Source organism: Staurois parvus, unplaced genomic scaffold, assembly GCF_062004578.1.
Source record: "Staurois parvus isolate SC_StPar_1 unplaced genomic scaffold, SC_StPar_1.0 ptg000426l, whole genome shotgun sequence".
In the NCBI taxonomy this organism is placed as follows: Eukaryota; Metazoa; Chordata; class Amphibia; order Anura; family Ranidae; genus Staurois; species Staurois parvus.
The window spans coordinates 3,754,468-3,781,119 of record NW_028318222.1 but is presented as its reverse complement, the minus strand read 5'-3'; the positions used below and the strand labels follow the sequence as shown (position 1 = coordinate 3,781,119).

The window sequence follows — 26,652 nt, the reverse complement described above, 5'->3', positions numbered from 1 at the left end:
CCATCATTGGTGTCATTGCTGATGTCAGTAACAGGAATGATGTTCCATTGTTTATATCAGTGGGCAGAATAGTGCCCCAAGGGCCAGATCAAAGCAAACAAAGGGCCGAATCTGTCCCTTGGACCACAGTTTGGAGACCTCTGCATTAAAGGGAAAAGACAAACCATGTACCGCTGACAGGGGTGCTTACAACGATCAGCTTTTATTTATGTAAAACTTTTATCCCAAAAGGAACAAAAACAACTGATGCTGTAACGGTTTATAAAGTGTGATCTGGAGTTCGACTTCAACCTGTTAGTGTATCGAAATCTGCTAATTTATCTAACACCCCCAGACTGACAATGCTGCTGTGCCCCCTGTGCTCCTTCATCCAAAGTGGGGGCGCTCTAATACAGGAGGGGTGTTACTGGCTAGATCACCAGCTGAAAACAGAGGGGGGAAGCCTTTAAAAAAAAGAAGACTAATGCAGCCACCACATCCAGGGGTCGGAGAGCTGCAATATACAGTATATGTATCTAGGAAGCAGAGAGCTGCCGTCCTGTGACTGTGTCCCCGGGAGTGGCTCCGTTGTGCCGGTAGGAGGATGTTGGAATATCACCGATGACACCCATGTGAAGGAAGAAGCGCGCTCCGCTCACACTCTCCTATATGGGCGGCTGGAGAGCCTCTTCTCGGAGCGCCCTCTAGGGGCCACAGGCAGCGCTGTCCATCCCAGATGTGTAGACAGAGGCTCGGCTCCGCCCCCGCCCCGCCCTCCTGCCATCTCCACATCCATGGACGCGTCCACTCTGCAAACTTCCCGGGAGAGGCCGGCGGTGTGAAGGTATACTGGGGGGGCTCTGTCCTAGGAGTGTATACGGGGCTCGGCTGATCTCCCCGCCATCGCCGGGATCCCCCTCCAGGGAAACCTCTTGCTATCTGGGGGGAGGGGTTATAGGCTGATTCGGGTGTCGCTGATCTCTGTTTATAGTGAAGTTTACCCCCCCCCCCTCTTCTTTCTGGGGCAGAAGAATGACATATTGTCTGATTAAAGGAGGAGCCCGCCTACTTCTCTCCCAAACCTCGCCCACTTCTTTCCCAAACCTCGCCCACTTCTCCAGGCCCGGCCCACCCCTCTGCCAGGCTCGGAGCCGCACACGTTGGTGCAAAGCCTGCCGCTGCTGTGAATGGCCCGGTGAGCCTGGCGCTGTGATTGGCTGGCGGGCAGTTGAGGTGGGCGGTCCGTGCTCGCTATTTGAGCCGAAGCTTTCCCCGCACCTCTCCACTTCTACACGTAGAGCGGCGCGAGGAGGAGGAGTGGGCGGAGCGTGTTCGTGAGCCCGGAGTACACAAAGCGGATCCCGAGCGATGAGAGCCCCGGAGAGGCCGGGAAACAGAGCCTGACGCCGTGCGACCGGTGTGGATTGTACCGTATGGTGGGTGTGCTTCGCCCTCGGTTTGCACTCTATGGACGCAGTGCGGGTCCCCCGGGATGTCTGTGGAAGTTGCCGCTGCCTAGCCCCGTCCCCCGCCCATGCCTGTAGACCCCGGCTGCCTGGATGGCCGGATCATGAAGTGTTTGACTTTCTTTCTTCTGCTTCCAGAGACCTTCAAGAAGTCTAAAAAGAGCGGCGGCCGGGCGGGCGGCAAGGTGCAGGCATGCTATGAGATCGTCCCCCTGGCCCTCAAGAGGAAGATGGCTGCGGAGCTCTACCCTGCCCAGCACACCGACATCCCCACCGACAACAACTCTACCGCCAAGAAGAGCGCCCTCCACATCCCGCACAGCGCCCCGCCGCCTCCGCCGCTCCACAACCTCAACAACAACCACATCGACTCCGACCACTGGCAGTCCTCACACCCGACCCTGCGAGAGAGGTGAGCCGCGGCGCCCCCTACCCACCGCAAGCCGCACTGCGCTGGGGGCTCCACGGTCCAAGGGGGCTCGGAAATCACTGGGGGGCTCCACGATCCAGAGGGGGCTTGGATATTACTGGGGGGCTTGGATATTACTGGGGGGCTTGGATATTACTGGGGGGCTCCACGATCCAGAGGGGGCTTGGATATTACTGGGGGGCTCCACGATCCAGAGGGGGCTTGGATATTACTGGGGGGCTCCACGATCCAGAGGGGGCTCGGAAATCACTGGGGGGCTCCATAATCCAGAGGGGGCTTGGATATTACTGGGGAGCTCCACGGTCCAGAGGGGGGCTCTGATATTACGGGGGGCTCCATGGACCTCACACCTAACTACAACCCTGGGAATGACAGCACTGAGGGGGGTCACAGGAGGCTCTACCATCCATGGGGGGACTCTAATATCACTGGGGGGCTCCACAGTCCATACGGGAGCTCGTATATCACTGAGGAACTCCACAGTACAGAGGGGGGCTCAAATATTACTTGGGGGCTCTATGGACCACATACCCAACTACAACCCTGGGAGTGACAGCACTGAGAGCTCTTATAAATGGGAGGGGGGGGGTTCTAATATCACTGGAGGGCTCTACAGACCACACACCCAACTACAACTCTGGAAATGACAGCAAGGGTGGTGGGGGGGGCTTTACAGACAGCACACCCAATTACGACCCTGGACGTGACAGCCCTGGGGGCTCTACAGACCATAGGGGGGGCTGTATAGACCACAACCTTCACGAATGACAACACTTAAGGATCATGGGGGAGATGTAGACCACTACAACCCCCAACATTTGGGGGGCATAAGAGATTCTGCAGTTTCTAGGCACCAGAAGTGTGTTCTACAGTACTGTGGGGGCACGTCAATGTGGTACCTGGGGGTCGTACAGAGGCTTTAGCAATGACTGGGGATCATAGGCAGGCTCTGCAATCACTGGGGATCATAGGCAGTCTGTGCCACCATTGGGATATGATCGGCAGGCTCTGCAATCACTGGGGGTCCTCCAGAGGCTCTGCAGTCATAGTGGGGCTCTGCAATGACTGGGGATCATACACAGGCTGTGCCATCACTGGGATATGATCGGGAGGCTCTGCAATCTCTGGGGTGTTGTATGAAGGCTCTGCCCTCACAGGGGCTTGACATCCAGCCAGTGCAATCGCAGGTATATCATATACAAGAACTGCAATCACAGAGGTACTATAACCGGGCACAGTGATCCTAGAAGAATTCTACCGAGGTGCTGCACTCACAAGGGGCATCCCATCCAGTCAGTGCAATCATTACATCCAGGCACTGCATTCACTTGGGCAGTTATGTCCTGGCAGTGCAGTTAGAGGGGGCAGCAAAACAAAGTACTCTGACGGAGGTGTCGTAGCCTGGCACTGCAATCACAGGGCATTCTAACCTCCCACTACTGCACTTAGAGGTATCACATCCAAGCACTCCAATAACAAAGGCATCCGTGCAATCACAGGGACATCATATCCTGGTGCTGAAATCACAGGGGCACAACATCTGGCCCTGTAGTCATGGGAGTACATTTTGAAACTAATATTGGGGCACTTTCTGGCCCTGCAACCAGCAGGACATACTATCCTGGCACTGCTATCACAGGGTTACATTCTGAAACTAAGTAGGAGCAGCTTGTAGTGGCAAAGCCATCACCAGGGTGAACACAAGGGCTCCACATACAGTCCCTGCAATCAGAGCGATATCACATCCCTGACACTGCAGTCACAGGGACTACCCTCGCTGACACTGCAGTCACAGGGGTGCTACAAACACAGGGACTACCCTCGCTGACACTGCAGTCACAGGGACTACCCTCGCTGACACTGGGGCACTACAAACACAGGGACTACCCTTGCTAACACTGCAGTCACAGGGGCGCTACAAACACAGGGACTACCCTCGCTGACACTGTAGTAACAGAGGAAGCCTTTTTCTAACCATGCAATCACAAGAGTGCCAGCCCCAGCAGAGTGCTGAGATTGTGGTTCACAATGTAAACAACAGAAGGGTGGGATATCCCAACAATTGCACAGCCATAGCTACACCCTGACTGTTCTGACAGAGCACAGGCTGTAATCTGGCATTTTAGTAAAAGATACAAACTAGCATCTTGCTTTACAAGGCATCCCTTTTGGGCTGTGATCAATGGGATCTCCAGTGTGTGATGGAAAACCTTGTATTGCTGTGGAGTGATAGTTTGTTTATAATAATACAATTCTGGGGGGGGGTTTAGGCCAATAGTCCCCAGACGGTGCAGGTATCACACATCAGCAGTCCCCAGACGGTGCAGGTATCACACATCAGCCCCGTGTGAGTGGTTGGGGCTGCTGGTATATGGATATAGGTAGATCCCGCACACATTAATCTAGCAGGCATCCCCCACAATGATTTAGCAAGCAATGCATGCACAGAGCTGTTAATCTGCAAGGAGCATCAGCGAGTACACGACAAGGTCTGAGCATGGCGATACTGATAGGGGGGTTTCCTCATTGCAGGGATGCCAGGAGAAAACTGAAATAACAGTGGGTCAGATCGCTGAGAGACCTGGCTACTGCAAACACATCAGGCTGCAGTTATTAGCAACATTCACACCAATGACCAGAAAAAAAGCACATAAAAGATTCTCTGAAGGATGACAGCGGGCTCTAAATAAAGGGACTACATGCAGGATATTTCACACAGACCAAAGAGCATTCACACACAATAACAGATTGCAGCTTAAATCTGTCAAAGGGGAACACCGATCCGCTGCCCAAGGTTACGGCGCTGTGAATATTTTCTGCCCTAACCGTGTCACCTACATTAAACATCAAAATTGTATATTTGGCACATTTCACAGGAGATCATCCAGTAATACAATACCGATCACAGCCTAGCACATGAGGATTTAGAGGATGCGAATTTAAAGCCACAAAAACCTACATATTATATATATTTTTTCAGATTTGGGCGTTAAGATTAGCACATCCAACAACTGCATTAAGATTCAGTTGGCATACAACTGATGGAACAGGTCCCAGAAATTATGGCCACTCATCTACAAGAAGCTGACATTTGCAGACTGAGACTTTCACGTCAGCCCCTGCCACAGAGGAGCTTACACTCTATTGTCCATACACACAAGCTGACACTTTAGCAGAAGCACATCTATAGGACTGTCTACCAATATGTTTTTGACTTGTATGGGAAAGTTTATGCAAATACAAGAGTATCCAAGTCATATTATACCCAGATCACAAGTAAATCTAACGTATAGTATCCATGCTGACACATCAGTATTTTTTAATATATATATATATATATATATATATATATATAAAAAAAAGAGAGGGGGAGAGCTTGGTTTGTTTCATTAGTCACCAGGCAATTTTAAGTTTTTTTGTTTTTTTTTTGTCAGCAAGCCCATTTGCTTGTTTTAGCCATGAGCTACTGAGCATCTGCAGAACTACATATACCAGCAAGACAAAGCCTGCTTGTAATGAGTCCATAGCAGCCTGAGCCCCTTCCTGCCTGACGTCAATTGCTGGCAGTGTTTCTCGCTTGCCCGTTATCCCTAGTCTCTGAATGGGGATTGACAGCAAGAAATTAAAGCTTTTCAGGCAAAGCCGCACACATCTACATTTTCTTTCCAGTAGTGTAAAATTAATCTGTAGAGAATTTTTATGAATACACAAAGATCCCTCAGATTAACCCACACAAAACTGGTAGGAGACTAGAGACTTGGAACACTTATTGCAATATAAATAAAAAATGAACCATGTACAGTTCTGAAATAATAGGACCTTTAGTGAACTTGTGGAGCATATTGTCATCCTAAATGTATTTATGAGGCACCAAATACACAGAGCTGTACATATTGTAGTCACATCAGTCCCTGCCCTCGAGGAGCTTACAATCTAAGGTCCCTATATCACATGCATACATAAACCTACTAAGGCCAATACTTTTTTTTTTTTTTTTTTTTGCAGTGTTGGGGAAACCCGTGCAAACTCCATGCAGATAGTGTCCTGGTCAAGATTTGAACCAAGGATCCCCAGTGCTGCAATGCATAAGTGCTAACCACTGATACAGAATGTAGTAACGACGACTAGTCAGCACTTGCTATGGGACACTGAAATATTTAGCCTCACAGCATTAAAGCTGTAGAGCTTCTGTTAACATGTCAAAGTGCCATAAATCTAAACAACCAATCAACAGTTAACTTCCACGGTTTTCTTTTCAGCTGATTGTGCTGTGGTGTTCCTGCACAAAGCTGCTGTTTGTATCATCTTATTAGATTAGCCTTTATCACATTTAAAAGGACAGCCTGCTCAATTGAATTATGCTGAACAATTGTCCTCCTGTAATGTTGAAGGATATCATTGTACCTGCAGTGTTCTGAAGTGTATTTTCATTTCTTTTTAGAAACGCACTGATGTTCAACAACGAATTAATGGCCGATGTTCACTTTATCGTGGGTCCCACTGGGGACTCCAAGAAAGTCCCTGCACACAAGGTATACCGGCAGTAAGACTGACCTAAAACTTCTCTATGTTGCTCTGGCGTCAGATGCTAAACTTTAGGTTTTCCCTTTTAGTACATTTTGGCTGTCGGCAGCTCGGTGTTCTATGCCATGTTTTATGGCGATCTAGCGGAGGTGAAATCTGAAATCCATATCCCAGACGTGGAACCTGCAGCATTTTTAATCCTTTTAAAGTAAGTGGTCATTAAAGAATTGGAAAAAATAAGCACTGCAGCAAGCATAAAAGCTTATAAAATATGCATCTCTTAGCTGGCATTAATGGCTTTCTCCTGATCTGAAGCTTTAATATGGTCATCTGAACAGTAGTTCATAAACCACAAAAGCTTTGTGTTGATTCTGCACGGATACAGAGATATCTATAAATCATTGCTAGAAGATGGGGAAATATTCACAGGGCTGTTTTTGTTCCTGGAAAAATATGTTTGGTATGCCCACAATGGCACAAGATAACTAGCTGAGCAACCAATCATCTTTGATCAATTTATTACGTATTTGTTGGCAGATACTGCAGTTGCTCTGGTAAAAAAAAAAAAAAAGTAATGTAGAACTAGGGGCAAAACATTGTTTAGTTTCGGATAGAGTGCGGAGGTATTAGAACATCTGTCAGCTTTTATTGCCGACACCCCCCCCCCTTCCCTTTGAAGGAGAGTCACTTTCTACTTGTTATGCTTATTATTCAAAATTAAAGAAAATCCCAAATTATGGGATGTCCCCAGAAAAGTAACAGAGGAGAAAGCTTCCAATGGGGATCCTAGTTCTGGTGACATAGGGGTCCGCAAGGAATTTCCTTAATTTGCAGCGGTTTCCTCTCACTTCTTGTTTGGCTATGGGAAGTGAAAGGAAATCTCAATGGGGACACAGATGGCAAAATAAATTAAACAGAAGTTGTAACAAAATGGGGAGAAAAAAAAAAAAAGCTTATAGTTCCTACTTGAACTGAAAAAACTCAACTACACTACTAAAGATAACTATACTGAGAGAATGAAGTAGGGCACTACCAACCCCTCCTGAAAATGCTGGATGCTTGGCTCTTCTGGTGATCCAACAGCTGCAGTAGTTTGTCACAGAACCCCAAAATTGCAAACTTGCCTAAGTTCAGTGACTCAGAACTAAAGCCAGGCAACTAACACTTTCAGAAAGATGTTGGCAGTTGTAGCCTACTTCTTTTTTTCTTAGTACAAGTTTTCTTTGGCCTGTTGTTGCTGGCCGGATGCATATATGTGGTGGTGGTCTTTAATGTGCATAGAGCCGCCTTCACTGTTTTGGTTGGGAGTATGCTCATTCGGCAGCCCTAGCACAATGATCTTACTGTTACTGGCATCTCCTGGTCTCTGTTGATGAGTGGCAAGATAGGTTCCCACTTACGTGATCACTGTGACAGTCAATCACAGTGATCACATGATCTTGAGGGAGCCAACAATAAGGGGTTAAATAATTCAATGCATTGCTAACCATGAATGCCTTTACATCTAATTTGAGAGGTTGTGCTGTTTCACTGGCCCTTTAAGCCCTGAAACCCAACATTAATGGCTCAATTCTTCTTTGTAGGTACTTATACAGCGATGAGATTGACCTGGAAGCGGACACTGTGCTTGCAACACTCTACGCTGCCAAGAAGTACATTGTTCCTGCGCTAGCCAAGGCCTGTGTCAATTTCCTGGAGACCAGCCTAGAGGCCAAGAATGCCTGTGTTTTGCTTTCACAAAGCCGGCTTTTTGAAGAGCCCGAGCTGACTCTGCGGTGTTGGGAGGTTATAGATGCTCAGGCAGAGCTTGCGCTGAAGTCAGAAGGCTTCTGTGAGATTGATCTGCCGACTCTGGAGATTATTGTGACACGAGAGACCCTCAACACAAAAGAGGATGTTGTGTTTGAGGCGGTTTTGAACTGGGCAGAGGCCGAGTGCAAAAGGCAAGGCCTGCCAGCCACCCCTGCCAATAAAAGGAATGTATTGGGGAAAGCACTATACTTGGTACGGATTCCGACCATGACTCTGGAGGAATTTGCCAATGGAGCTGCCCAGTCAGACATTTTAACCTTGGAGGAGACGCGCAGCATATTCTTGTGGTACACAGCTGCTAACAAACCACAACTCGAGTTCCCGCTTGTTAAAAGGAAAGGACTGGCACCTCAGAGGTGCCACAGATTCCAGTCTTCGGCCTACCGCAGTAACCAGTGGAGGTACAGAGGCCGCTGTGACAGCATCCAGTTTGCCGTTGACAAAAGGATATTTATTGGTGGTCTGGGGCTTTATGGGTCGAGCTGCGGTAAAGCAGAATATAGTGTCAAAATTGAACTTAAAAGGCAGGGGGTGGTCCTTGCCCAAAACCTGACTAAATTTGTTTCTGATGGATCGAGTAACACCTTCTCAGTCTGGTTTGAGCACCCAGTGCAAGTAGAACAGGACACCTTTTACACTGTCAGCGCCATCTTGGATGGAAATGAACTCAGCTACTTTGGGCAGGAAGGTATGACGGAGGTGCAGTGTGGGAAGGTGACCTTCCAGTTTCAGTGCTCTTCAGACAGTACTAATGGAACTGGGGTGCAGGGGGGACAGATTCCTGAACTCATCTTCTACGCATGACCCATTTCACTCCCCCCGCTACTGCTAAAGCACACAGACGCGCGCCCCCTTTCACCTGGTTGGTCCTGACACGCACTGAAAAGGGGGGGTGGAGGCTTTTTTGGTTTCTTTATTTTCTATGTTAAAACTACATCAGTATGGAATGTAACAAACTGCCTGTCAAAACTCCAACTGAAGGAATGCTTTTAGAGTTTAATCTTATTTTATTTATTTATAAACTATTTGAATTATTAAAACTGCAACACGCAGGGAGATGATAAAGAAATCTGCACACAATGTGCTTTTATTTTGTATATAGATAACTTGTTAAAATGAGAAAAAAAACAAAAAAAGCAGACTCGAAGGAGAACTGCAGTTATATATGTTACATAAAAGATTTTTACTTATACCCAGTTATGCTTTATCTTGTGGTTTGTTGTGAAGGTGCGAACTCTCTACAGTTGTTCAGGTGAACACAAACCCTTTTAGGCCCATGCATCTACACTAAAGACTATTAGAGGGGAAAAGAGAGTGTCTCACATTGTCAGAAACTGAGAAAAGATCTATCACTGTCTCACAGAATATGGAAAATAACTAACAAGACCAATATCCTTACAGCTATACAATATTTCACTCCTGTTTAACTTTGTAAGGTGCCGATAACCCTATATGACATTAATCTCTTTATGTGAGTCAAGCAAATCTGTAAAATATAAAGCAAAACAAGATTCAAATTCATGCTGCCATTACAGAGTAATCAGTTGTGGAAACTTTCTGTTTTTACTACTTATAGTATCGCTGCTGTAATGCATATTACTACACAGAGCACTACAGGGATATTTTCCATTGCTGTTCATTGGCATGCTAACTGAAAGGACTGCCTTAAAATATATCTAAAGACAAAAGAAAAAACATTTTAGCTTACCAGTCTATAGATGTAGTGGCTGGATTGTTTTTTAAAAAACTTCCTGTCTTAGGGTGTCAACGTCATTTGCTACACTGTATCAATGGAGGGGCAGGGTTGCCACCCTTGGCTGCTCTTCTGTTTGGACTACAAACACCTATATCTTTTCCATCACAAAGCCAGAGTGGTCCTGTATTCCTCAGAGATGGATGGAAGCAATGCAGCACAAGAAGTTAGCTGCTGACACATTTCTGGCAAGATCAGCTGCCATTTTGTAAACTTGTTGAAGAAATGTAATAAAAAGGAAACAATGTGTATTTAACAGACCAAAAGTGACAAAGAATAGAAAACTGACTGTTAGGGCTTACATATACTTTAACGTAACACACATCAGCTAAAGCGTTCTAAATGTCCATCTATAGCAGGGGGTCTTCAAAGGGCCAGCTTACTGTCCTTTAGATTTTGAGTAGACTGGACTGTGGCCAGTGGGAGTAGAAAATGCCCCATCATCGTTGATGGCAGTGGGAGGAATGCCACTCAACGCTGATGGCAGTGGGAGGAGTACCGCCCCATCGCTGATGGCAGTGGGAGGAGTACCGCCCCCATCGCTGAAGGCAGTGGCAGGAATACCGCCCCCATCGCTGAAGGCAGTGGCAGGAATACCGCCCCCATCGCTGAAGGCAGTGGCAGGAATACCGCCCCCATCGCTGAAGGCAGTGGCAGGAATACCGCCCCCATCGCTGAAGGCAGTGGCAGGAATATCGCCCCCATCGCTGATGGCAGTGGGAGGAATACCGCCCCCATCGCTGAAGGCAGTGGCAGGAATACAACCCCCGTGGGGGGGGGGGGTTGGGGGATAATGACTCCAAGGGCCAGGTAAAGACAAGCAAGAGTAGCATCCAGCCCCTGGGCCACAGTTTGGAGGCCACTGATCTATAAAGTAGAAAGCTGATTGATTGCAGGAGTTTCTTCCACTGCAGATAATGATCTAAGATGTTTTACTACATTGTAACAAGTTCAGAACATGTTACATATCTATAAAAGTACACCACGAAGGAAGCAGTGTATCAACTGATTCAAATAGAAGTGAACGGTTTTGCCAGTTCAGCCAGTCTTGTGAAAAAGTCCAATATATAGTGATTGTGCTTTACCGATCCCTGCACCTGCCTACTCATAGGATAAAGGAGGAAGGCAGAGAGGTGACAAGGAGAAGCATAAAGCGGATTCAGAAAAGAATACAAAAGTTTACATGTTCACCTTGACAGAGCTGGCAATAGCACTCATGGATAAAAGCATCATTCAATGAAAACTTGAATGGCCTGTTCACACCGGTACATTTTTGGTGTGAAAAAAAAATCCTGTTTGCTGTGCTTTTATCAAAACGTGTTGACTAGGGATCAAATGGTGATGCATGTACATGGCAAAGCATTTATACTGCAAAGGTGTGAATGTACAGTATAGGCAAACTGTTCAGCGATAAGTTGCTTGAGCTGTGGCATGGAAAGAGGGTCATCACATGGCCATGCAGTATGTAAAATCACAAAACCTGCTGAACAGTTACAAATCCTTTGGCACATAAGAGTTCAAAATATATATTATGCTCAGCTTTATAAAGTGGTTCTAAAGGTAAAAGTGTTTTTACCTTAATTCTTTTTTATGCATTAAAGTAAATTGTAGAGAGAGGAAAAAAAAAGTTTTCCCCTGCAAGACAAAGGCATAATGTGCAAGTACGCATCGCATTGAATGGCTGAGCCGCGATGACGTCACTTTTTTTCCTGCATACAGCTCTGAAGGAACAGCATGGGCACGCCATTCCTTCAGACAGCATGCGCCGGTGCACTACACAGGTAAATGTCACCTAAATGGTGCATGCTTAGGCGATATTTACAGTACCTATAGGTAAGCCTTATTGTAGGTACAAGGGAAATAAAACAGACTTTACTACCACTTCAAGCTTCAAAAAAAGAAAAAAAACTTCTCTGTGCAGCTCCCGCCCCCCTTTATAGTTACTTGAGCCCAATCTTAATCTAGTGCTATGCATGAGCGCAGTGGCTCTCTCCACTCCCTCCCTCCTCATTGACTCAGAGGCAGCAGCAGGAATCATTGGCTCCCACTGCTGGCAATCACAGCCATTGAGGAGGGGGCGGGGCTGAGCTGTGCTATGTGTATCCTGCACAAGTGCTCCCATAGCAAGCAGCTTGCTATGGGGGCTCTCAGCCAAGGGCAGCAGCCAGGAGGGACACAGCATTCTGCAATTAAGTAGTAAGCTATACCGGTCCATTTCATCAAAAACAAGTAAAATTGGGACTGCTGCCCACATCAACCAACCATAAGTTATCAAGTCCAAATTCACTTAGAAAAATAATCCTTGGCTATGATTAGTTGCCATGTACTTTCAGTCTTCATTCTACAGATCCTCAGAAAATGTACCACAAAATTGTATCCAGCATCTGATCAGAAACTTTACTTCAGCTGCTATTAGTGAACAGAAAGTTAGAGGTTGATGATACAAGCGCTCCCTGCACTTGGCCAGCAAAGCAGCTGAATGTTGTATTTAGAGCTGGCTAAGTAGGGTAATAAATTATGCCAATGTCAGGGTGGTCTGGCCTATATGATATGCTGAGCCAAGAGAAGTGCTCACCAATGAAGGCCATAAAGAAATAGTTATACATTGTTTTGAACACATCCTACGAGTGACTGTCCTGGACCTTGTCCGTTTGAATCTAAGGAACCCATAAAGACGAGTTAAACATGGTACCAAAGAATTTAAAACAAATACCATTTTTTTCCAAGTGAGAGCAATTATGCAATAGCGTAGATTCTGACATTTGTGGAAATATTTGATGCGTTCTTCAAAACACTACAGATCTACTTACAGTATATATTGAATCTCAGAGTCACACAAGAAACACAGACTAAGCTGAAAGCGGATCTTCATCCTCTGAGTAAACTTCCCTCCAATCCACTCCTCTACTCCGCCACATGAATAGCGCTGTCTTTTTTAATTACGTATTTACATTTTTTTTAATGAAAAACGTGTGCCCCCACCCCATGCATGTCACCCGTCTAGGCGAATGACGTGCAGTGCTCACTGTGGCTTCTGAGATATGTACATCATATATCCCTGGAGGCATAGCCTGTCATTCAGAAAGGGGGGCATGCCTAGTGCCATGTCATCAGGAGGCGTGCCGGCTGAACCTGGAAGAGCTAGTTGGTGGACTTCTTGATGATGTCACAAGCAACATGTCGGCATGGGACTGAGCAGGGGCAGAGGACACAAGGACTTCAGCGGGACAAAGCTGTATCCTCCTGGTGGGTGAGTATCTGAAATGTACACAACACACCACCCGGTAAGCCGGGGTATTTGAAAAATAAAGGTCGGGGGGGAGGGGGGAGAGGCTAAGATCCGCTTTAATCATAAGCTTCATGGCCCCCTGCAAGTTTATGCCATAAGTATGCACCATATACTAGCACACTATGACAAGCTTACCTTTACTACAAGGCCCCTTCAGCGCACCTTTCGGGTTCACAGGCCCATCGGTTCCCGCTGCTGTCATTCACAGCCAGTGAGCCAATGAGGAGAGAGCAGCGGGCTCTACGTGTTGTCTTATGGATGCATAGAGCAGAGGCTCGAGAATGAGCATGCCGAGGTGCCCCCAGGGTGAGCAGCTTTCCTTGAGGGCACTGCTTGAGGGGGAGGAGCCAGGAGCACCAGCAGGGACCCGAAAGAGAGGATCTGGGCTGCTCTGTGCAAAACTATTGCACAGAGCAGGTAAGTATAACATGGTTATTTAAAAAAAAAAAATATTGCTTTAAAAGAAAAGTATGGTCAAAAGGTTTTAGTCACAGGAGTGCACTTATTTTCATTCTCTTCTGGCCCAGAGTTAGCTGAGAGTGGATGGGGCAGAGCCAAGGCCAAACTGTGGTAGGATCCTGACAATATTGTCAGGATTCACCAGGCTGCCTGACTAACAGCTAGCTCCACCTTTCATCATAAGACTGAGATCTGGAGTCTGTTGATCCCAACCCCTCCCAAGCCTAGTGCTCCAGTTATCTCTGGAGGAGATAAGCACAACAAGGACTGAGCAACCAGCAGTCATGTGATCATGCAGTTCTTGGTCTTAGAGTCAGTGTAGGACCGCTGCATGTCCACACTTATACTGCAGCATGGAAGGAAGTATGAAGGTTTGATTTTTTTTTTTCCCTTTCTTCAACCTCTTCTTGACCACCCTATAGCAGAAACATTGCTACAGGGCGGCATGGGTATGCAAAATCACATATAAAAACTTGATTTTGCATCCCTGGATGGGGGGTACCCGTGCCGCCATTCGCAGCCACAGCCATGCAAAGCAGTGTGCTTACAGTGAAGTACATACACACAGCACTTAATAAAACAGCACACAGTTAACCCTTTGATCGCTCCTCATGTTAACCCCTTCCTGCCCAGTGCCATTAGTTCAGTGTCACTGCTACAGGGCGGCATGGGTATGCAAAATCACATATAAAAACTTGATTTTGCATCCCTGGATGGGGGGTACCCGTGCCGCCATTTGCAGCCACAGCCATGCAAAGCAGTGTGCTTACAGTGAAGTACATACACACAGCACTTAGTAAAACAGCACACAGTTAACCCTTTGATCGCTCCTCATGTTAACCCCTTCCTGCCCAGTGCCATTAGTTCAGTGTCAGTGCATTTTTTTTTTATTTTTTTTTTTAGCACTGATCACCGTATTGCTATCACTGGGGATGTCAGTGACACCAAATCAGTTCCCCCCCCCCCCCCCAGTTTCAGAATGCCTGCCATAGTCCCGCTATAAGTCGTTGATCACCACCATTACTAGTAAAAATAATTTTAACAAAACCCCAGTATATATACCGCCATTTGTACACGCTATAACTTTCACATAAACAACTTAACTTACATGGATTGGGAAATTTTTTTTAGCAGAATATATTTTGGCCTAAATCAGATTTTTTAAATTTTTTTACTGGACATGTTTAATAGCAAAAAGTAAAAAAAAAATCTCTCAAAATTTGTCTTTTTTTTTTAATAACAACCGCACACACGATCAAATACCACCGAAAGAAAGCTTAATTCATGGGAAAAAAGGACAAATTTCATTTCGGTGCAACGTTGCATGACCGCGCAATTGTCAAAGTAACGCAGCGCCGTAACGCAAAAAAATGGCCTGGTCAGGAATGGGGGTAAATCCTCAGGAGGGCAAGTGGTTAACTAAGAGAATGTGGAGGATGCCATTGCTGACACTGCTAACTAGCTGTCTCTAGGAGTTAAGTCAGAACTCCACATCTACAGGCTTTTCTGACTCAATGACTTGGACACTCTCAGGATCAATATGAAAGCCAGGCATTTATTTTTGTAAAGTAGATACCAGACTTTGCCCCAAATGTTCCCTTTTAAAAACTCTGATGCATAGGAAATGCTACCAGCTTCAATCTCCTGCTGACAGCCGCCTCATATGGAATACCCTGATTTGAACTAAACCAACTATGATGGTTTTACATCAGTTATAGCTGAAACATAATAATAGGAAGTACACATCCTCCTCCCTCCAGTCAAGGCTGAAGAATAGATGAATGAATAATACTTTCTGCTTGTGTGTGATGACTGAAGATGGATCGCTCAAGGCTGATCTCCTGTGTGTGGGGGTCCCTCTGAAACTTCCATGATGTAAACATAGTGATCAGTCTCCGGGGATGTCTTGACTGTGCTGAGAACAAGCATCTCATTGGGCTGTGCCGTACACATGACAGTTTCCTGGTCGCCTTCCTCTAATGTTTGAGCAAAATGAAACAAATGAACACGTAAGCTCTAACAAGCAGAGTCCCCGGATTCCTATTGTATTGAATTGTATGGTAACTGTACTGCCTGCCCTCATATTATAAAGCACTGCACCAATTGTTGGCACTATATAAATCCTGTAGAATAATAATAATACACAATCTACTAGCAGGGGTGTATTTACCACAAGGCAAACAAGGCATTTGCCTAGGGCGGCATTTTTCAGGGGGGGGGGGAGCACTGTCCCTAGGAAGAAGCGACACACGTAGCACGGGGACCTGGTGGGTTCTGAGAGAGGCTACAGGTTTCATGACGATGTATGCACAGCCCCACTCTTGTTCCCAGGGATGTCCGGAGCTGTGGAGGCGAGTGTCTCTCTGTCTATGGTGGCTGGTGTATGGGAGGCAGTGGTAGTGGAAGGCACTGCAGGTGAGAGGGGGGTGCCAATTTTTTGTGTTGCCTAGGGCAGCACAAAACCTAAATACAACACTGCCTACTAGGTAATGGGCAGCACAGTGGCTAAATGGTTAGCACTTCCGCCTGACAGTACTAGGGTCGTCGGTTCAAATCCCAACCATGGCACCACCTGCCTGGAGTTTGCATGTTCTCCCTGTGCCTGCGCGGGGTTCCTCCGGGTACTCCGGTTTCCTCCTACGCTCCAAAGACATGCTGGAAGGTTAATTGGCTCCTGTCTAAATTGGCCCTAGTATATGAATGTAAGTTAGGGACTTTAGATTGTACACCCCTTGCGTATTTGGGAATAATGTGAATGTACAATATGTATGTAAGGCGCTGCGTAAATTGACGGCGCTATATAAGTACCTGAAATAAACGGTTGGCTGTAGATTGGTTTGCTCTGCTCGATTGTGTACATGGCCGGCGGGAGGTTATGGCTACACTGGAGATTTTAATAATCTGTTAGTAACCCCACGCTGACAACTGCCTAAGCTGACATCAACATACTGCAAGTGAAGCAACTGTGAACAATGAGTTAAACCCTAACAAGCGATTAAACTCTCCGATGAATACCCAACCTAACAGTCTACACTCAAAATCAACGTAATTACAATGTATGTAACTATGTACTGATTAGGGGCAAGGGATTTATTATACAAGTTAATTTGCCATATTTATGGCGGTTCGTCTTTTAATAGGCCTAATGACGACTACACTGTTGCTGGCACAATGCTCCCCAAGAGGAGTTCAACACAAGTAGTCCAAATTGTTTTGCCTCAACCATATATAACCTGACAATTCAGATTTTACGATCTTTAATGAACATATAAAAAAAAAAAAGCACAATACCATTTATTAAATGGCGCTGGCAATGTATTGCTACCATTCTTTTCTATAGTCGGGGAGCAGAATCTACAAAAGATTTGGTGCTAAAAAAAAAATTAAAAAAAGCCTCTAAATATGCTTTATGACAAAGTGATATTCATTTTTTTAGCCATTCCAAATGCTGATGAATCCACTCACAATGATTTCTGCTCCTCAATGTGTCTTAGTTTCAGTTATTTTATTAATTTTTTTCAGGCACTTATATAGTGCTGTCAATGTACACAGCGCTTTACATATATATTGTACATTCACATTAGTCCCTAACTCACATTCATACATACACATACTAGGGACAAATTAGACAGGAGCCAATTAACCTACCAGCATGTCTTTGGAGTGTAGGAGGAAACCAGAGCACCCAGAGGAAACCCACGCAGGCACAGGGAGAACATGGAAGCTCCAGGCAGATGGTACCGTGGTTGGGATTCGAACCAATGACACTAGTACTGCCAGGCGGAAGTGCTAACCATTTAGCTACTGTGCTGCCCCGTTACCTGCTGAATGAACTGGTCCCCTGAGCTCTGTGTATGCCAATACACACACACAGCTCCACTGTAAGCCACTCCCCTGCTGCCTCTTCCACCAAGCTAATGGGGGGACAGCTGCAAAGCATAACAGGAAGTTCAGAAAAGCTGCACTGAAAGACCTAGAGCGGTTTAATTCTACTTTAAAGGATAAGTTCACCTTTGGAACATGTCACATGTTCCACCCGTTGTTAGGGTGCCCGTCGTCCCCTCACCTCCCTGTGACAGATAGTAGGGGGAAACTTCTCCCTGTACTATCTGTCAGATTTGAAAACAGCGTGGCCGTGCGGGGCTGCGTCAATCATTCACAGACTTCCGTGAATGAATGAACTGCAAGTCCCGTAAGCCTTAGCGGCTGTCAGCTTGTAGTTTTCAATGAACTACCACTGTGCTGTGGATCACCGTAGTAGTTAATTGAAGCTTCCTATCAGTATATCAGCTTGACCGTACATCCCGTACAGCTAGCAGATATTCTGACAGGTCTGCAAGAGACCTGCATGGCATCAGTGATCTACTGATCGCTGGTCCAATGCTTTCCAGGCTCCTTTGGACAAAAATAATAAATGCACTTTTTTTACATGTAAAAAAATGTGCATTTATTATTTTTGTCCAAAAGGTGAACTTATCCTTTAGGTTAGAGTTCCGCGATTACTGCTGAAATGTGCAGTGCAGTATAAGAGACAACTGTCAAATTCTGCACCCACCCTGGCACTGAAGTCTGGTTAGCAATGTATTACTAGTCATTAGCATTCTGCATTTGAGAAAAAGTCATGGTAAACAATATGCTTATTCAAAAGGAATCCACAGACGCCCAAACCTGGAACTGCACTGTATCTGAGTACCACAAACCAAAAATGCTATAAAATTCATTTTTAATATTCAATACAAACTCCTCCATTCATCCATGTCTCCATTCCTTTTTTTGAGGAGAAATAATTTTGCAAAACACCACCTAGCATTTCTGGCAGAAGCCATCTTGAGTAAGGGCAGATGATTCATGTAGCAGTTACGTCCTGGAATCCATCTGTCCTTAGCTCAGGCATTGGCTGAGCTGAGAACCCTCCCTGCCCTCCTGGGATATATGACATAATTTGCTTAGGCATGGAAACCAGGAAGTAAATGAAATTATGCAAAAAAAAAAGTTAAAAACACGTAAATATTTTCCTATCTATTTACTAATGCTGGCTGCATAAGGATGAGAAATAGCCCAAGATAATTGAGAAAGTGAAGTTCTGCTTTAATGGCCCTGTAATCTATTTTCCATGAAATGGTTTCCTTCTGAGATTTTCTGCCTCCTTGTAATGTTCCGTGTGACTTCTCCTTTTTCCCACTCACTTCTGTTTGTTTGGAATTAGCAGTGCATATTAGTTGCAGTCATGTGTACTGCTCTATGCACAATACAAATCCCATAGTCCATCTTGGGAGTTGGCCTCGCCCTTTGCAGCTATAACAGCTTCAACTCTTCTGGGAAGGATGTCCACAAGGTTTAGGAGGGTGTCTATGGGAATGTTTGACCATTCTTCCAGAAGCACATTTGTGAGGTCAGGCACTGATGTCAGACGAGAAGGCTCGCTCGAATTCATCCCAAAGGTGTTCTATGGGGTTGAGGTCAGGACTCTGTGCAGGCCAGTCAAGTTCCTCCACCCCAAACTCACTCATCCATGTCTTTATGGACCTTGCTTTGTGCACTGGTGTGCAGTCATATTGGAACAGGAAGGGACCATCCCCAAACTGTTCCCACAAAGTTGGGAGCATGAAATTGTCCAAAATGTCTTGGTATGCTGACGCCTCATGAGTTCCCTTCACTGGAACTAAGGGGCCAAGCCTAACCCCTGAAATACAACTCCACACCATAATCCCCCCTCCACCAAACCAATGCACTCAGGCAAGTACCATTCTCCTGGCAACCGCCAAACCCAGACAAATCCATCGGATTTCCATACAGAGAAGCGTGATTCGATACTCCAGAGACCAGAGTTCAGTGGTGCTTTACGCCACTGCATTTGACACTTTGCATTGCACTTGGTGATATAAGGCTTGGATGCAGCTGCTCAGCCATGGAAACCCATTCCATGAAGCTCTCTATGCACTGTTGTTGTGCTAATCTGAAGGCCACATGAAGTTTGGAGGTCTTTAGCTATTGACTCTGGAGACTGTCAGCGACTTCTGTGCACTGTGTGCTTCAGCATGCGCTGACCCCGCTCTGTCATTTTATGTGGCCTACCACTTCGTGGCTGAGTTGCTGTTTCCAATTGCTTCCACTTTGTTAACATCCCACTAACAGTTGACCGTGGAATATTTAGTAGCCAGGAAATGACACGGATGGACTTATTGCACAGGTGGCAACCTATCAAGGTACCACGCTTGGAGTCATTGAGCTCCTGAGAGCGACCCATTCTTTCACAAATATTTGTAGAAGCAGTCTGCATGCCTAGGTGATGATTTTATACACCTGTGGCCATGGAGGTGATTGGAACACTTGAATCCAATGATTTGAAGGGCTGGCCCATTACTTTTGGCAATATAGTGCAAGTCCAATGCATGTGCATTAAGGCCAACCCTCAAGCCACCGCACATTTGCGTTACATGGTTGGCAACAGGTTAAGGAGCATCTGCCTGATTTGGGTGCCTGTTCCCTCAGATTCATACATACAGCACACTATGCACAGACACGGGGGTCTGCATGATTAGAAACTAACCCAAATGAATCGGATTTAAAATGAAAGAACCTTTTTCTAGGCTGTTAAACCGTGATCCCTTTTCCGCCGTCTTTTAAAGCTAGATTTGCTTAAACTCCATTACTTCCAGAAGCCCTATGACAAATGGAGTGCGGGAAGTTCTTTGGCTGTGAAACGGTTGAATTAAATTTTAATTTTACTCTAGCTATGTCTGGCATATTTCTGATCCCTGCACTTAAGTTGAGAGTCTTGATGGCATTTGATACAGCAAAACCTAGCAAATGATTTTCTGATGATGTGTAAACAGGGGCCATGTGTGATAAAACAGGAGGTAATGGCGTGTGACACAATTAGGCTAAATAAACAGTGACTTGGGATTTTTCATTCTAAGTGCTCTGTGATGTTATGCTTCAACGGCCCTTATACCAAAAAAAAAACCCCCACAGAATTCTGTTTACTGTCATACAGCAGATCATAGACACATAGATTCTGAAAAGACTATTAAAATAGAACATAAAAATGCCTGTCACCCACCACAACATGACATCTGCTGTTTTTCTTCTATGTTCTGGTTTAACATAAACCCGTCCAGACCTTACTTCACCTAAATGTCACAGACACTGTATAGCAAGCTCTTACCTTAACTGGGCGGAGAACCACTTTAATGGCCCTATAATCTATTTTTCATTAAATTGTTTACTGTTGTGTTTTTCTGCCTCCTTGTAACATCCCCCATGAACTCTGGAACATCTTAGTTGTGGTCATGTGCACTGCTCTATACATACTATGCATCCGATAGTCCAGGGGTCTCCAAACCTTCTAAACAAAGGTTCAGTTTACTGTGCTTCAGACTTTAGAGGGGCCAGGAACATGGAAAATGGTAGAAAAAAAATGTCCTGGCATCAGTGGGGGTAAACAATGCCCCATCTTTGGAGAAATAATAGTACCCCATTGTTGGTGTCAGTGAGAGGCATAGTGCCCCATCATTGGTATTAAAGGGAGACATCAGTGGCATTGGAGGGAGGCATAGTGCCTCATCGTTGGGTGTTGGTGGGAGGAGTAGTGCCCCACTGTTGGATTGGTGCAGGAATTATTGCCCCATTGTTGGTGTCAGTGGAAGGAATAGTGCATTGCATCAGTGGGAGGAATAGTACCCCAAGGGCCACATTTGGCCCCCGGGATGCAGTTTGGAGACCACGGTTATAGCCCATCTCAGGAGTGAGCAAGAAAGGATGGCTATGTTCCTACATGCAGTGATGCCATACAGAACGAACGTAGCCTCCCTCTAACAAGAAGTCAAATCACAGAGGCAAAAAAAAAAAAAAGGAATTTGGAGATGGCCAAGAACAATAGAAGCTACTATGTTTTTTGAGTTAAGGTGGAACTCCTGTTTACACCCCCCTTCTAAATCCTATTATAACTACTCTGTGAAAGGAAGATGCTCATACATATCTATTCTAAGGGCACTCCGGTCCGGTCACATGATCTCTTCAGCAGCCAGCATCAGGGGAGAGAAGAATTTGCGGACAATGGCTGAAAAGCCTGGGCAGTGACATCACCCATAGGCTTACTATGGGGCATCCATTGTCAGCTGTCCCTCCTCTACACTGAAGCTGCCGCTGGGAGTCAATCATATGACCAGACTGGGGTGCCCTCTGAATAGGTAGGTATATGCATCTTCCTTTCACAATGTAGTTAGAATAGGATATGGAAAGGAGGTGGGGGCAGGTATAAGCATAGTTAGTCAATAGCCTGGAATTTCACTTTAGGAATTCATATATGAATCAAATTTTCTTCAAACAAGAGTTTAGTGTCACTTTAACTGTGACCCCCATTCCACAGGTAATGGAAGGGAAATGGTTGTGCCTTGTCTTTGACAAATACTGATACTTCGATTTTTGGTTTGGAGGTTGTGGCAATGGGGCTGAAGCCTAAGATCTACTTGGTGTGGGATTGCCGTCACGGTTAGCAGCAGGCACCTTCGCAAGTCTGCTCTATGGTGTCAGTGGGAGTTTAGATTTTGATAACTTTAAAGTCTATGTTCACCTTTCTGAAAAATAATAAATGTGTATATTTTATAGGAAAACTTGTGCATTTACTTTTTTACAAGGGCTTGCAGAGCATTGCATTCACGATCAATGGATTGCAGATGCAACGTCAGGTTCCTGCAGACACGTCCTGCTCATACCTCTGTATGGGCTTCCTGTTTGAAAGCTGAAGAAAATGTCAATCAAGTACGAGGGTGCTCATTAGTGCCCTTGCTGTCCATTGAGAACTATAAGCTGTCTGCCGCAGTGGCAGACTGGACTTGCAGTTTCTTCATTCACAGACTCCGCCCACATAGTTGTGTCAATTTTAAAATGTGACAGCAGCTGCGGGGGAGAGGAACCCATGCCTGCTGTTATAAGGAAGAGGGGGTAAAGAGGAGAGGGAGATTTATATAACTATTATGCACCTTTGGGCCTTATGCACACAGGATGTTTTAAAAATGTTCCTCCTCTTGGCAGCAGCGTTTTGGCAGAAAAAAACCGCCTGTCGCATCTAACGCTTTTACAAGTGTTTAGGCGCATTAACAGGGGTCAAGCGCTTGGGCATTAATTCATTTAATTGGCCAGAATAATAATTTATTCAGGCCATTGAAATGAATTATTCCTCAAGCGCTAAACTCACCTAAGCATTTAGATGCGTCAAACGTTTTTTTTCTGCCAAAACGTTGCTGCCCCTGGACGCACTGGCAGCGGGGTTTTTTCTACAGCTCCTAAAAGCCCCTGCCACTAAAAGCTTCTAAAAGTCTATGTATACATGGACACATAGGACAATATGGAGGGGTGTTTGGAATCTATAAAAAAAAAAAAAGCCTGATGCCCCTAAAAGTGGCTGCAAAAACACCCTGTGTGCACAAGGCCTAAATACGGGTGTAACACTTGCCTACCGGGCACTTATACCCCCTTCTTTCAGTTTTCAGTGCTGTCGCACTTTGATTGACAATTGCGCGGTCATGCAAGATTGTACCCATATGAAATTTTTATCATTTTTTTCTCACAAATAGAGCTTTCTTTTGGTGGTATTTAATCACTGCTGGGCATTTTACTTTTTGCGTTATAAACAAAAAAATGTGCAAAAAATAAAAAAATAAATACAATTTTCTTTGTTTCTATTATAAAATTTTTCAAACAGGTAATTTTTCTCCTTCACTGATGTGCGTTGATGAGGCAGCACTGATGGGCACTGATAGGCGGCACTGATAGACAGCACTGATAGGTGGCACTGACTGGCATCACTGCTGGACACTGACTGGCGGCACTGCTAGGCATTGACTGGCAGCACTGCATTGATGGGCACTGGTGGGTGGCACTGGTGGGCACAGGTGGGCGGAACTGGTGGGTGGCACTGCTGGGCACTGATCATCAGGGCACTGATCATCCATGCCCTGATGATGGGTGCCGATCCCTGCTCTGACAACTGCTGGTTCTCGGCAGTACTTTCCTCGCGCTCTGTCAGCATGAGGAAAGTGCAGCCGAGAACCGGCAATTGCATTTCCCGGTGATCAGCGTGTCATTGGATGATCACATGGTAAAAGGCTGCTGTGATTGGCCTTTTACCACATCACGTGATCAGCTGTGTCCGTAGGACACAGCGATCACGGAGATCGCCGGGGGCGCGCAGGAGAGCGTGTTCTAGGAGGATGTCACATGACGCCCTCCCAGAACTAGCCGGCCGCAGTGTAGCCATCATTTGGCTATCTGCGGTTGGCTGGCAAGTAGTTAAAAGGTGAACCGATCCTTTAAAGACAGGTTGTACAATAAGATATTGGTTTTTTTTAAAAAAGATTGGCTAAATACATTCCAGGTTCATCAGAACAAAACACGTGAAAAGTCTGACAGTTCATTCTCTTTAGAAAGCAGCCACAGCTGGAGCAGAAAAGCCTGTCCCCTGAGTAGGACCCTTGCTCTCTTTGTGTAGAAGCAGAGGCCTCACTGCAGAGGTCTGATATGACTCCTACTATGTCACAGCTGTAATGTCTCAACAAGAAGGAAGCCTGAGCTTTAGATGCATAATTAGGGCAGCTGTAGATCACCCAATTGTTGTGTGTAATACATCCCCTCCGTGTACTCCTTGCAATGATATATACAATGAAGAAAGGTTGCGGACTCAGCCATGTAACTTTTATCTACAAAGGACAAAAGCCGAGCTCTTACTTCTAAGTTACTGGCAATCTTCATTACTAAATCACCAGCAGGGAAGTCCAGCTCAGTATTATTTATTTATATAAAGGAATAATAAAAGGTAAATTGCAGAGATCTGTTCTCGCTTTGCAGTACATGTGTGGCTATAGAGGAACACCATTCCGATCAGGCAGATAAGCAACATGCAGTGATGTGATTTTCAGACCCCTCTATGCCCTTCACAAGATGTGGAATATATGAGCAGTTAGTCATTGTCAACCAACTGACCTGTGTATGTATGCTCGGTCAACATTATTATCTGGATCCACAAACGCCAGACTGTTGTCTCCTGGCGCATGCTGTCACCAAACCCGCAAAACTGCCAGGCAACCAGAAAGCATGACATGAGCCATTTAAAAATCGTTTGGTTAATAAGATTCGTTTTTACTGAAGTGGACACAACCTACCTACCCAGGCCCCCTTTCCAGGCCTACATCTACAGTATATCCAGGTATAGCTATGGCATACAAAATTGCTTCACAAGGAGGGGGACCTTACATGATGATCACAATACAGGAAACTTGAATGGAAAGCATATGGAGGCTGCTGAGGACGTCTTTTTCTAAATAATACTAGTTACATGTCTGGTTGGCCCTCCATACCTTGAGGTACTGACCTGGAACAAGTATGCAGATCTGGAGTTCTGACGTCACGTTGACTTTCTAACTGCAATGCTTGTAATGAGTCTGGCTGCCCACACACAAACCCAAAAACCAGGTGATTTCTCCATTCACACAGACGAGGTGGATGAAGGATTTTTCCCTCACTAGGGCACTACAGTTGCACCAACCGCTGCCAAATACACTGATCAGTGGCTGCAGCCATGGATTATCTGAAAATCCAACATATTTCGAGCCAAGGGCTCCATGCTAGACCAGCTGAATTTCAGTCAGTGTATGGCCAGCTTAAGGTAGTATGACATTTTTCGCTCAGCCTGCAGGCTGAACATAAAAAAATCCAAGAGACTACATATCTGTGCTATACAGCATGGATGGACAAATCCACGAATACACTTCTATGGGGCTCTACTGGAAACACAAGATCTGTGGCGCGGGATGTAACAATCCCCAGAGGCCATGGCTTTCTCATCGAGTTAAATATGCATCTCTGGACAGGGGGATTAGGCCAGCTAGATCCTATGGAGCCCACTGAAAAAAATAAAAAAAAAAGGATTTTGGTTGCGGGATGTAAGGTCAGCAAAACTTCTATGGGGGTCTACTGGAACCAGAGGACTCACAGCGTGGGATGTAACAATCCCCATAGGCCACAGCTTTCAATTCGAGGTAAGTGTGATGGGGGGGGGGTTGGTTTGGTTAGGCCAGCTAGAACCCATGGGGCGCTACTGAAAACAGAGGATGTTCGTCGCAGGATGTAAGGTCCACAAGACTTCTATGGGGCTCTACTGGTAATAGATGACTTGTGGCATGGGATGTAACAATCCCCAGATAACAGTTTTCGGCTCGAGGTAAGTGTGGAACTCTGGAAAGGGTGGGGATTTTGTTCTGGTCAATAGAGAAAACTATAATATAAAATGCAAAATCATATTAGTCACTAAGAAAACCTACTTAAAACAAATGCTAAAAATTTTCTTCCAATAAAAAGAACCATGCAGTTTTTTCATTAAACACAAGGCTTTTCCACAAAAACAAATGGAACAGTATAAAAACCCTCAACCCGAACATAACCGGCATGTAAACAAAAGCACTGGAGGGTTTAAAACCAACCCAATAACAGTCTCCGTGTATTCATAATTAACAACTGACCCACATACACAAACATGTACTTTTCTGCAATTTCCTCGGGTCATAAAACAAGTTATCAGTTGGGAAATCTTAAACACTCAAAAAGCTGTTTGTTAAAAACATACACACAGGAACACCAAGATTAAAAGGCATGAAGATGCCAGTCCGTGGTAATACAAGCAACTTGTACTGAAGATGCCTGAAAATTGGGGTCAGGGACCGTGGTCTAATGTTTATGTGAAGACCTGCTCAATAGAATACAGCTCCTGGCACAGCAACACAGGACACTGCAAATTCATCTGCATCATCATACGGCAAATTATGGTTTTACTTTAAAAATTTAGGCCAAAATGTATTCTGCTACATGTCTTTGCTAAAGAAAAAAAAAAAAAAAATCACAATACATGTAAATTAATTGGTTTACATGAAAGTTATAGCGTTTA

The 26,652-nt window shown here is 45.4% G+C and overlaps 2 protein-coding genes across 4 annotated transcripts in view; one reads left to right on the top strand and one right to left on the bottom strand.

Moving 5' to 3' along the window:
* BRF1 (BRF1 general transcription factor IIIB subunit) overlaps positions 1-26,652 on the bottom strand; it is a 507,447-nt gene that overhangs the window by 240,766 nt on the left and 240,029 nt on the right. The gene's annotated exons all lie outside the window — the stretch shown is intronic.
* Positions 1,252-9,407, top strand: BTBD6 (BTB domain containing 6). 2 transcript variants are annotated; one of them, XM_089687514.1, is made up of 5 exons: positions 1,254-1,415; positions 1,584-1,857; positions 6,317-6,407; positions 6,489-6,607; positions 7,983-9,407. In XM_089687514.1, the coding sequence occupies exons 2-5, from the start codon at positions 1,676-1,678 to the stop codon at positions 9,013-9,015; spliced, it is 1,425 nt and encodes a 474-aa protein (XP_089543640.1). In that variant the 5' UTR covers positions 1,254-1,415; positions 1,584-1,675; the 3' UTR covers positions 9,016-9,407. The 2 variants fall into 2 exon arrangements, with proteins under 2 accessions (XP_089543638.1, XP_089543640.1); XM_089687512.1 differs by having other exon boundaries at positions 1,252-1,857.